The 11,647-nt window shown below is 56.6% G+C and overlaps 2 protein-coding genes across 9 annotated transcripts in view; one reads left to right on the forward strand and one right to left on the reverse strand.

The window, feature by feature from the left end:
- The window catches only part of LOC107521487 (GON-4-like protein), a 37,150-nt gene extending 33,862 nt beyond the window's left edge, over window positions 1-3,288 (forward strand). For 5 of the 7 annotated variants that reach the window (XM_016166206.2, XM_016166209.2, XM_016166207.2 and 2 more), the window contains 5 exons: window positions 74-187; window positions 597-810; window positions 1,259-1,889; window positions 1,996-2,064; window positions 2,419-3,288. In XM_016166206.2, the coding sequence (XP_016021692.2) occupies window positions 74-187; window positions 597-810; window positions 1,259-1,889; window positions 1,996-2,064; window positions 2,419-2,623 (1,233 nt within the window). In that variant the 3' untranslated portion in view covers window positions 2,624-3,288. Of the gene's footprint in view, window positions 1-35; window positions 188-596; window positions 811-1,258; window positions 1,890-1,961; window positions 2,065-2,418 lie in introns of those variants that run through there. The other 2 variants (XM_016166208.2, XM_036234821.1) reach the window with 2 other exon arrangements.
- On the reverse strand, window positions 2,897-6,838 carry MSTO1 (misato mitochondrial distribution and morphology regulator 1). 2 transcript variants are annotated; one of them, XM_016166212.2, is made up of 14 exons: window positions 6,698-6,838; window positions 6,449-6,584; window positions 5,940-6,009; window positions 5,779-5,857; window positions 5,475-5,529; window positions 5,250-5,388; window positions 4,989-5,106; window positions 4,784-4,918; window positions 4,532-4,684; window positions 4,184-4,315; window positions 3,930-4,114; window positions 3,617-3,721; window positions 3,428-3,537; window positions 2,897-3,155 (listed from the first exon to the last, which is right to left on the reverse strand). In XM_016166212.2, the coding sequence occupies exons 1-14, from the start codon at window positions 6,779-6,781 to the stop codon at window positions 2,941-2,943; spliced, it is 1,716 nt and encodes a 571-aa protein (XP_016021698.2). In that variant the 5' UTR covers window positions 6,782-6,838; the 3' UTR covers window positions 2,897-2,940. The 2 variants fall into 2 exon arrangements, with proteins under 2 accessions (XP_016021698.2, XP_036090722.1); XM_036234829.1 differs by having other exon boundaries at window positions 3,617-3,724.
- Window positions 6,839-11,647: the final 4,809 nt, after the last annotated feature.

Raw genomic sequence — 11,647 nt, forward strand, 5'->3', positions numbered from 1 at the left:
GGCCGGGCGGGCTGAGCTTCCCGTCCCGGCACCAGGAGTGCGTGGCCGCTGAGCAAGCCCAGGCATCTCCTAGGAGGCGGAGTGGCCAGACGGGGCCAAGGACTGTGCCTGTTCCTGCCACGAAGGAGGCCCCGACTCCAAGCTGAAGAAGAGCAAACGGAGAAACTGTAGCCACTGCAGCAGCAAGGTGAGGGGGGGGGGGGCTGGCGCCGGGAGCCCCGCCGAGCCAGCCCCGTGGGCCGCAGGCGGGCGCGCACATGCAGGGCACGGGCTCTCGGGATGCGCCTCGGGCTGTGCTTTTTAAAGAGAACCGTGTGTGCAGCTTTTGCAGTTGGAAAGAAATCAATCAGTTCAAATATTTCCCTCTTAGTTTTTATAAATGAAATAAACCTTGGCCAGGAAAACGCTGTGCTGTGAGCCGGCTCCGTCGAGCTGCGCTGGCCGGTAGCAGGGGTGCCACAGCGGTCCGGGGCTGCCTCCGGCTCCGGGCGCTCGCGGTCCCGGGACCGGGCGAGCGTCTGGCAAGGCCTCCTCCTTTGGTCGGCCCCTAAGACCATGGAGGTCAGGACACGTGACCCAGAAGGCCATCCCTGCAGGTCTGTGACAGCAAGTCCTACAAGAGCAAGGAGCCCCATGAGTCGGGGAGTGGCAGCCCCCACCGAGAGGCCAGCCCTCCTCCGCCTGGTGCCAAGGAAGCCAGGCCGGGCAAGGACGGGACGGAGGAGGAAGCCCCGGAGGGGCGAGACGCTGCGGAGGCGCCCCCGGGCAGGCCCGGCCGCAGTGCCCGAAGGGGAGACGCGCCAGCCCCAGGTGAGCGATCCGCTAGCCCTGTTGCCTGTGTCTGCCTGGCTCTGGCTTCGACTGTCTGAACTTGGATTAGGAGTGACCTCTCTAGGGACAGACCGCACTGTCCTGATGACCCCTAGGACGTCCGCACCCGTGTAGTGTGGCCCCGTGGCCCTGTGGCCTCGTGCCTCGTGGACGTGGGGACGCAGTGGAGCCAGCTGTCGCGCTCCTGCACCCCACTCCGGGTCCTCAGTGTGCCGGCCGCTGGCGCACTGCATCCTGGAGACTCGGCTGCCCAGACGGCCGCCGGCCTTTGCCTCCACAGGAGGGCTCTGGGCCCCAGCCACCTTGCCCTCCCACTCGGAACTCGTTCCACAGCAAGGGGTGACGCTGCAGCGACCCCACGGTGAGCCATGTGCCCTGGCTTCCCGGTCCCACACGGACCTCAAAGCCTTGTTTTCCTCCTGCACAGGGTTGGCCATGGGGAGCACTTCACTGTCCCCTCAGGAAGCGACTCTCACGGACCAGCAGCTCCTCCCGGATGGCCCACCCTCTTCCTCACCAGAGACTCTTCAGTGTCCCCCCGATGCTGGAGCTGCACCAGACACCACAGCCGACCAGCCTGGGCCTAAGGCACCCTCCTGCCCGGATGTGTCCTCCAGGCTGCAGGGTGTGGGGCTGGGCCTCAGTGCGGCAGACGAGTCAGAGGCGTCCATGCCTATCTGGGGCACTTCAGAAACTGAGGGACGGCCTGGAGCTGTGGGTTCCCCCGCTCCCTTCCCGAGTCCTGTTCCCCCAGGGACCCGAGACTTTGGAAGAAGGCAAGTGTCCGGGAAGCCAGAGTGTCACGAGGGCTGGCTGCCTGTGGGCAGGGCCAGGGCGCAGACCTCAGGCGAGGAGGCCATTGCCCACGAGTCTTCTCAGTCGGGAAGTGACACTACAGAGATGTTTCCCAGAGCCCCTCGGGGGTTTCTGGCTAAAGACAGTGGACTGCAGGGCAGGGGTGTAGAGGGCGAGCAGCCGCCCAAGGCCGCCGAAGTCACAGTATGTGCCAACAACAGCAAGGTCAGCTCCACTGGGGAGAAGGTGGTGCTGTGGACAAGGTGAGTAGGGGCGGGGGCGGGTGGGGGGCACCAGTCACTAGTTTGGGACTCATCGCGGCACCTGGCTTACAGGGAGGCCGACCGCGTGATTCTGACCGTGTGCCAGGAGCAAGGGGCCCAGCCACAGACCTTCCGCGTCATCTCCCAGCAGCTGGGAAACAAGACGCCGGCCGAGGTAAGTGGGGGCGGGTCTGCCAAATGTCAGACTTCGGGGTGCCACGGACAAGGTGCAGCAGGCCACCAAGAAGGCACGGTGCCCCCGAGGAAGGGCCTGACTGGCCAGGTGGATGAGGCGGCCCGGGAAGCGGGCGCTGGGCTCTGGGTGGAACAGAGGCCCCCGATCCCTGGTCCGCTTTGGTGTTGGGAGCGTGGCTGGGACCACGCCATCGGCCCCAGCCTGAGGGTCTCGTGTGTCAGGGCTGTGGCCCTCACAGCCTCACTGGCTGTGACGAGCTCATTCAGCTCGGCATGTGCTTGGTGTGCAGTGTCACTAGCTCGGGGACAGGGCCACAGCCTTCCTCTGCCCTAGGTGGCGCACCGTTTCCGAGAACTCATGCAGCTCTTCCACACTGCCTGCGAGGCCAGCTCTGAGGACGAGGACGACGCAGCCAGCACCAGCAACGCAGACCAGCTCTCCGACCGCGGGGACCTGCTGTCTGAGGAGGAGCTGGACGAGTGAGACTCGGGGCGTGTGGGCGTCGTCTGCCCAGGGCCAGACCCCGCGGGCAGCCTGAAGATGGCCAGGGTGCGGCCGTTGCGTGAGCACGCCCCGGCTCAGCATGTGGGGCTGCAGCCGCCGGGCCGGGGACCAGGACAAAAGCAGGCGCTACGCGGGGTCTGTTTTGAAGACCTTGGAGTCTGCTTTGTAAATAGTGCTGAGGGGCTTGGGGGAGACGGGCTCGGCGCCATGGCCACCCCGCCCCGTTGGCCCAACGGCGCACGTTCGCTTCCTGTCGTCTCAGCCATTTCCGCACACGGCGCGTGCGCACGCAGCCCCCACACAGAGCTCCCACTCCGGCACTTTTATTGTCAGCGCTCTGTTCCTGGGACCTCAGGCCTCGAGGCCATCCCCAGCACGGTAGCACTGGGCCAGGCCGTGGAGCTCCTGCAGCAGCTCCTGGAAGTCGTCCCGCTCCACTCCCGCATCCAGGAAGCTGGCCCAGCGCCGCAGGTCCAGTGTGCTCAGCTCCTGGGCCAAGTCCCCAAGCGTCCGGTTCCAGGAGGACGATGAGCAGAGGGCGCCGAGCACCGGGATGCTGTCCACCGCTGCGGGGCGGAGGGGGGGGTCACCTGTAACTGGGTCGGTCTCCAGCCTGGGGCTGAGGCAGGCAGGGAAGGCTGGGCCTTTGGGAGACTTGGTGTAAAGTAAGGTCAATAAATCGTGTGTGCTGTCCCCTTACTTTGCCCGTGCTCCAGGGGAGACCCTTCTCGGGAACCACATTGGACTGTGAACTTTAGGAACTTTTAGTCAGGAGAGAATGGAGTCAGAGCTCCCTGCCCTGGGCTTGGAGTCTTGGTCATCTTTGCCTCCTACGTACCTGGCCCCGTTGGGGCAGCGTCCGGAACCAGGCCCTGCTGGCGGAGGCGTGAGAAGAGGCGGGGGTAAGGAGGTGCCACCTTGCAAGGAGCCAGCAGCAGATGGGCAGAACTGAGGGCCAGAGAACAGCCGTGAGACAAGGGCAGGGAGGCCAGGGTCTGGGGCAAGCAGGCACGAGCGTCACACTGACCTTCTGGCCCTGGGCTGCTGCTGCTGTAAGTACAGGGCCAAGACCTCCTCCCCAGTGCTGCAGGCGTGGAGTGGGGAGGGCAGCGGCCTCCCCGGGGCGTGCTGGCTGCTGGGACAAAGCTGGAGCCACTCAGTCTGGGGCGGCACGGAGGACAGCTGAGTACTGCGTTCTCGGGCCGCCCGCAGACTCAGACGCTCTTTTCCTCCAAGGCGAGGCAGAGGGAGGGGGCAGTGCACGAGACTGTCCAGAGGGCTGAGGGAGAAGGGGGCCCGAAGCAGACGCTGGGCAGGCCCCTAAGGACCCCGGTCCTCACCTGGTGTGGCACGCTCTGTCCAGACCCCGTAGCACCACCGACTGGGCGAAGCAGTGTGTTCCCGATGGGTCCCCACATGCAGACAGTGGGGTCCACGGGGTGGCCCCCCCGAGCTGCACCAGGGTATCGGGAAGGGACTGGCTCGGAACCAAGGGGAAGGGGATGGTGGCTCCTGCTGTCACCACCTAAAGGTAAGGACAAGGTCAAGTTGGAGCTTCTTCCAAGTCGCGACCCCTCTCTACAGAGCCTCGTACCTTTTTCCCAGAGTAGTTGAGCATCTCAGCCAGGTGAACCATGGACACTGGCGAGGAGTGGAGGCGATAAGGGGCAGTGACCGTGTCCAGGGCCGTAGCCAAGATGGCACTGCAGTGGAAGGGCAGGGCGGCCTGCAAAGGGGACACGGGGAAGGGCGCTTGGCCTTTCGGGTCTGGGAGAGCGTGGAGGCAGAATGGGGGCCTTGGGACAAAGCAGGGATGTGTTTGGCCCAGGCTGGACGGGCATGGGACAGTGTGACCTAAGAGGCCACGTCGTGGCTGAGCTCAGGCCGAGGCTGCGGGTAGAACCCAGATGAGGCTGCCTCGCGCGTGCGGGGCCCGACGTACGTCGTAGTGCAGCTGAGGGAAGCGGACGGGCGGCTCGGGTCGCAGCCCCAGGCTCCCGCCCAGGGACAAGGGGCAGACCAGGGAGCTGTGCGCGGACAGGCGTGCCAGGCCGAAGGCGGTGTTCAGCAGGCGGAAGATGTTCCTCCGCGGCTCCTGTGGAGAGCAGAGTCTGTCCTCAGCGGCCGCCCCCCTGGGGTCTCGCCCCTCATGCCTCCCTCCCCACGCCATGATGTTTCTCCCCCAGGTTCTCACCCCGAGAGCATAGGGGCCCGGGAGCAGGCCCCAGGCAATGATCCCGCGCCCCGAGTACTCGTCCTGCAGCAATTCTGCAGCCTTGGCGCCGACCCCAGAGAAGCCGTCATGCAAGTCACACAGGACCTGGAAGCCCTGGAGGGAGGTGGACTGTGAGCGAGAGGGACGGGCGCATCCAGCCCGGGGCCCCACACCGCACAGCCACCTGCAGGTAGTCGCACTCCTCCACGAAGAAGTGCAGCCTGTCCTCCAGCTCCTCCAGGTACCCGGGCTCCTGCAGGACACGTTCCCCCTGGCCAAATGCCTCCAGGCGACAAGCTTCGCTGCCACGCGGAAACACAAACCCAGACTTGGATGACCCCCGTTTCCTCCCCACCCCTCCCCCTAAGAGATCCTGTCGTCGGGGAGCCTCGTCCAACGTCGCCGTGGACCCCGTTTCTTGTCTCATGGTCATGGTCCCCCATACCCGTCATGATTATACTTCTGGATCATGCAGACGCTCCGGGGGTGGAGGGAGACCCTGAGGAAGTCTGACCAGACCCGGATGCTGCTCTCTGTGGGCATAAGTGGCTTCGGACTCGTAGCGGTGGTGAGTGGAGCGGGACCTGGAGAAAAAGTGCAGGAGACGCACCCTTCCCCATGGCCCTGCTGCGCCCACGCCTCACCCTGCCAGCACCTGGGCAAGTCTCACCTTTGCCATTGGGGACGGATCTGGTCCTCCAGATGCCATCTCTACTCGGCGCCCCCTGGGAGCCAAGAGGAAAGTCTCCGCTTAGTTCCAGGCAGTCAAAAGGCAAACCTGGTTTACCCTCCCTGATTTTTCTGGCCACGCCCTGCAGCCTGTCTTCTGTGCATGTCGCAGGCCTTCAGGAAGGAGGGTGCTTTCTCCGCAGAAACCAGTCCCAGGCTGTGAGATTCAAACCCTCTACCCCTCGCGCCTGGTGAGGGCTCTGGTGGGAGTGCTGGGTTTGAAGGCTCAGGGCAGACGCCCTCACCTCTGCACTCAGCAGGTCCTGGAGATAAGGGTTCGTGGTGGGATGGGGTTCCTCTTTGTGTGTGGTGAGCTTCCCCTGCCTGAAGGAAATTGGAGATCATAGCCACGGTTGCCCGGAGTTCGCCAGCTTCCCGTGTACTTTCCCCCCAACACCACAAATACCACGCGATTGCTGCGTCCAGCTGTTTGTCCCTGTAGAGTCCACCTTCTTGTTTTAGGGAGTTCAGGCTACCTGCGCAAAACAACAGGCAGTGTTGGGTGACAGCCCAGCCCCCCTTCAGCTAATCCTCTGATCACTGGACAGCCTGCTGCCACCATCCCTCCCGCACTTGGTGCTTCCACGTCTCCTTGCGCATACGTGAGTTGCAAAGAAACGCTCGCCGAAGGGAATCTAGATTCCATCCTTTCCTAAGCTGTGGGACCTGGGGCACAGGCCACACCGGCGGCCTTACAGGAGAGCCACAGTCGATACAGACTGCTGTCTCCGGGGACTAGCAGCCCATTCTAGAGATGGCTCTCGAACGGAACAGAACTGGCCTTTCTGCGTCCCTCGGGTGCTGGCGTGTTGTTGGGGCTCCCTGGACTCCTCGCGTGTTCGGCGGGTCTTGAAGGAATGGATGCTAGAGACCCGCCCGCGAAGGGGAAAGTGGCTCACCCCGCCACCGCCTCACCCTTCAGGTCCATGAGGATGAGCCTCGGCGTGTAGGTCTCCTGGCCGTGCAGCGTCCGGCCGGCCCGGTACAGGACGTCGGGGCACAGCTCCCCGGGCGTCTCTTTGGCGTCGGCCGCTTCGCGCAGCGCAGCATCCTGGGGAGGCGGGCGCGCAGGAAGGACTAGACTCGGCCGGCGACCAGGGCCGGCTGGAAGTGGGGGCTGGGAACCCCGAGGGCTCCGTGGGGGCCGCCGCCCGGGGACCTCACCTGCTGGTTCCACCAGTGCGCTCCCACGAAGCCCGCAAAGTGTCCCAACTGCAGCGTGAGCACCTCCCGGGCCCCGCCCGCCATGCCGCGGCTCCGCAGGCTCGCGCGGCCGCCGCCGCCCGCGCTGCGCCCCGGCGATTGGCTGGGCGGGCCCGGGGGCGGGGCCTCGTCCTCCGCGCCCCATTGGCCCACGGGCACGTCGGTCCGGGGACGAACGATTCGTTGGGCCCGGCCCCCGCGGCCGTCGAGGGGCGGGGCCGCCGGCGGAAGTCGCCGGCGCCGAGCGTGCGCGCCGCCGTCGGCGCGTGTCCGGCGTCCGCGGGAGGCTCCCCGCTCGCTGCGCTTGCGGCTGCCGTCTCCTCTCCCGCGCGGTGCTTCCGCCGAGCGACCGCGCTTCGGGCAGAGGTGAAGCCCAGCCGGAAAAGTCCACAGGCCTCTCGCGCCCGCTCCGCCCGCCGCGAAGGGCACAGCCTTCCTGGCTTCCAGCCCCGTGGACTGGCTTAAGTGTCTGTCACGTAGATAAGTCGGGCGTGTCTTTTGCGCCCGCCTTTTGCTCGCGGTCGTCTGCGAAGTTCTTCCCAGTTCTTCAAGTCTTTGCAGTTCATTTTCACCGTTTCAGAATAGTCGGTCGTGTGACTATGCCCCGGACGATCTGCTGGTAACGGACTTGGGCGTCGTTTCCCGTTTTTGGCTGTCAGGTGCTACGATTAACGTTCTCGTGCGTGTGCCCGTGCACACATTTCTGTTGGGCACGCCCCCAGGAGTGTAATTGTTGGGTCAGGGATGAGTGTGCTCCGACCTGGTGAATAACACCAAGCTGTTGCCTGAATTTCTTAGCCAATTTACAGTTCCACGACACCAGCGTCGGGGAGTTTTCAGTTGATGCTCCAAAATCTTGTTGACACTTAAACGTTGTAGTTCTCATCACTGGTTTTAATTTTCATGATCAGTAAAGAGATTGACAGCACTTTGCGATGCGCGTATCAGCCATTTGGATGTCCATTTTTGTGAAGTGCATGTTCGAGTATCTCTCGTGGGTTGTCTCTTACTGTTTTGTCGGAGTGAGTACTTTATTCAGGATACAAGCCCTTTGTCAAGTTACATGTGTTGAAAATATCTTCTCCCACTGAAAATGGTTGCCTTTTCATTTTCTTAAATGGGGCCTTTTGAAGAACAAAGTTTTAAAATATATATAGTCACATTTATTGATATTTTCAAATATTACTAATACATTATGAACAATTTGATGGCCCCCACTTCTGGTCGGCCCTTTTCGCCAGCCGAGTCCAGTCCTTCCTGTTCTGGGCTCTTGATCTGTCTTGGTCTGTTCCAATTTCAGTCTTTAACACCATGTTTTTAAAATTTCTTAAATCTCCGGGTCCACAGTATAAAACAACTGGCTTGGCATTTTCAAAAATGTCAAAAGACTAAACAAAAAAACTTCAGAGGGTCTACTGAAGATAAAATGACTCTAAAGAGGTATTTCAGCTTAAATGCGTGATCCTTGGAATCTAAAATGGCTATCTTGCATTCCCGGAGTAAACCTTGACTCATTTATGTTGTATTAATTACGCTAAGCGAAATAAGCCAGACCGAAAAAGTTGAAAATCACATGCTATCCCTTATAGGTGGGATATAATCCTAAAAGCAACAAATAGGACAGAAACTCATGGACATGGACAATAGACTTTACCAGACATTACTCTGGTAATGGTTACCAGAGGGTAGGAGGTGGGGGAGGAGGCGGTAGGCAGATGGTTAAAGGGGGTCAAATAGGAGGGGATTGCGGGGGGATGAAGTCGGTAAAGGGGATCAATATATGGTCGCTGAAGGAAGCTGGCCTTTGGGTGGTAAACACACAATAGAATATAGATGTCAAATTATAACGTACACCTGAAAATTGTGTAATCGTATTAACCAACGTTACCCCAATAAACTTAATTTAAAAAAATGTTGGGTCTGATTCACACATTTTGTTTGGGATTTTTTGCATCCATGTTTATTAATGAGATTGGGCTGTAATTTCCTTTAATGTCCTTCCTTATTAGGTTTTAATATGATTGGCTTCAAAAAACAAGTTGGTAACTCTCTCTCCTTTTTTCTATTTTCTATGGGAGTTTGTATGACATTGGCATTTTTTCCTATTTAAACGTTTGGTAGAGTTTACTGGTAAAGTCATATGGGCCTGATATTCTTTGTAGAAAGTTTTCGATTTTGAACTCTATCATAGTTATAGGACTATTTAAATTATTCTTGTGTCAATTTTGATGAGTTGTAAATTTTCTAGGAACTTGTCCATTTCATTTTCAAATTTCGTTATTGCCATCAAATTGTTCATAATATACCCATTTAATCTTTTTAATGTCTGCAAGATCTGTAGTGATATCCTTTATAATGTCTGATACTGCTTCTTTTAAAGGTAAAAGATTCAATTAGTTTGAATCACATTCTCATTTCTGTTCTGATTTTTTTTTCCCTCTGACTCATGGGCACATTAGAAATGTATTTAATTTCCGAACACTTGGGGATTTTCTGTGTATCCTCTTGTTATTAATTTCTATCTTAAATTGCATTGGGATCAGAGAGGATGGTTTATATGAATTAAATTCCTTGAAATTCGTTGACTTCTTTTATGGTATAGCAATAGTAAATTTTTGAACGGGTTGCATGTGTGCTTAAAAGGAATGTATATTCAGAAGTCTGGGGGTTTAAAAGCACATGTTCATTAGGACAAGCTTGTCGATCGTGTTCCTCAAGTGTTCTGCTTCTTCCGTCCCCGTTGGTCACGGAGGCACTAACTCCCTCTGGCCGCTTCGATCTCCCGGTGGGTCTGGCAGTTTTTGTTTCCTTAGGCTCTCCTGTCAGACGGCATGCCGCTTACGTTTGTGTCGGCGTCCTCACGCAACGGCTTTCTTCTGGCGTTCGCGCAGCCACCTTTTCATTTTCGCTTCCCTTGTAAGTTTGTCTCGTGGAGACGGCGTGTGCCGGGAGCTGGGGGAAGCCTGCGAGGCCGTGTGGGGAGGAAGAGACCTGCAGCGAGAGCCGCTGAGCGTGATGAGGTGCGAACCCCGCACCCCGAGGAGAGCAGGGGAGAGGGGATCCGACTGCAGTCTCCGCACTGAGGCATCATTTGCATCCACTTTAAGTGTAAATCTGGAGGTGTGCCCTCACTGCAGTTCAGCTTTAAAACGTTTGCATCACCCTCCCAAGATGGCTCGTGTGAATAGTTAAGTCCCTGCCCCTGACACCAGGCGACCACTAACTGATCTGCTTTTGCCTGTATAGATTGGCCATTTGTGGACGGTTCCCAAAATCATACATGTGGCCCTTCGTGTCCGGAGTCGCAGCATAAGGTCTTGAGGTTCCCCTTGTGGCAGTATGTGCTAGTATCTGGTTCCTCTGTAGTTCTCCATCAATGAGTTGATGGGCATTTGGATTATTTCCCACTTTTCTGCTGTTACGAATAATGCTGATCTGCACAGTCTCACGCTGCTTAAAAATGAGTCCTTGTGTGGACATGAGTTCATCTCTCTAGGGTGTGGATACCTGTGGGTGGCCTCGGTGGGTCATGTGAAAACTCTGTGTTTAACATCGAGAACTGCCAGGCTTTTCCAGTGTGGAAACATTTTGGAAATTTCATATTTCCATTTTATCTGTGCACCAGCAATATCTGAAGGTTCCTATCTCTCCACATCCTCCCCAACAATTGTTACCGGCTTCTTGATTTATAGCCCGTTCTAGTAGGTGTCTTCCTGTGGTTTCGATTTGCATTTCCCTGATCACTAGTGATGCTGAGCATCTTTTCGTCATCTCGCCGGCCATTGATGTCTTCTTTAGAGAAATGTCTATTCAAATTGTTTACCTCATGATTAATGTGAGTTATTTATATATCTGGATACAAGTCCTTTATCAGACATGATTTACAGATATTTTCTCCCAGTCTCTCGCTTTTCATTTTCATTTTCTTAATGGTATCTTTTGAAGAATGAAAGTTTTAAATTTTGCTGAAGTCCAGCCCATCAGATTTTTCTTGTAGGGATCCTATCTTTGGTATCAGAGATAAGAAATCTTTGCCTAATTCAAGGTTATGAAGATTTTCTCTTATGTTTACTTTTATTTTTATTTTTTATTTTTTTTAAATTTATTTTTTGTGACATTAATTAGTGAAATCCAGTAAGTTTCAGGTGTATAACTTAACAGTAAGGCATACAGATATTGCATTAGGTTCTTATGTTTGCTTTTAAATATTTTATAGTTTACATCTTACATTTAGTTCTTATGATCCATTTTAGTGATATGCAGTAAGGATCAAAATTCATTTTTTTGCAGGTACATACCTGATTTTCCCACTATAGTTTGTTGAAAATTATTTTTTCTCCATTAAGAATCTTTGTAGAAAGTCAATTGACCGTAAATCTAAGGATTCATCTCTGGACTCACTTTTGTTCCACGGACGTCACGTCTCTCCAGTGTCGGCACTACACTGTCTTAATTAACGTAGCTTTATGCCACGTTTTGAAAGATGGAAGATAACTCCTCCCAATTGACTTATTTAAAAAGTCATCGTGGCTCCTCCAGGTTTTATTTCCATACAATCTGCAAGGTGAGTTGTCAGTATCTACGAGCATGCCTGCTGAAAGCTGGGTACCGGCTGAGTTCACGGACCAAGTGGGGAGGACTGACGTCTTCGCACCTCGGGCCTCCCGGCGCGAGCCGTGGCCCGTCTTTAACCCCCTCGGTGGCGTGTGACAGCGCTGGTGTGCGCCTTGTCCTTCTGTTTAGGTTGCTCAGAGCCGTTTCCTGCCGTTTTGAAGAGTCGCTTTCTCGGTTCCCGTCGCCTCATCACTAGTCCAGGGAAGCACAGCTGTTTCCGTACGTTAACCTCCCACTGTTTTGAGTTCTGGCGGATAGTCGAAGAGCTCTTACGGTTTTCTGTCTAAGGTCTAGTCA

This window comes from Rousettus aegyptiacus, unplaced genomic scaffold, assembly GCF_014176215.1.
Source record: "Rousettus aegyptiacus isolate mRouAeg1 unplaced genomic scaffold, mRouAeg1.p scaffold_m13_p_17, whole genome shotgun sequence".
NCBI lineage: Eukaryota > Metazoa > Chordata > Mammalia > Chiroptera > Pteropodidae > Rousettus > Rousettus aegyptiacus.

Coding starts and splice junctions, on each gene's coding strand:
- MSTO1 (XM_036234829.1), bottom strand. CDS start 6,781: ATGGCGGGCGGGGCCCGGGAGGTGCTCACGCTGCAGTTGGGACACTTT. Junction 4,316..4,531: donor TCCCTCAGCTGCACTACGAC/GTACGTCGGGCC, acceptor TCCCCTTTGCAG/GCCGCCCTGCCCTTCCACTG. Junction 3,725..3,929: donor GACAGAGCGTGCCACACCAG/GTGAGGACCGGG, acceptor GCTTTGTCCCAG/CAGCCAGCACGCCCCGGGGA.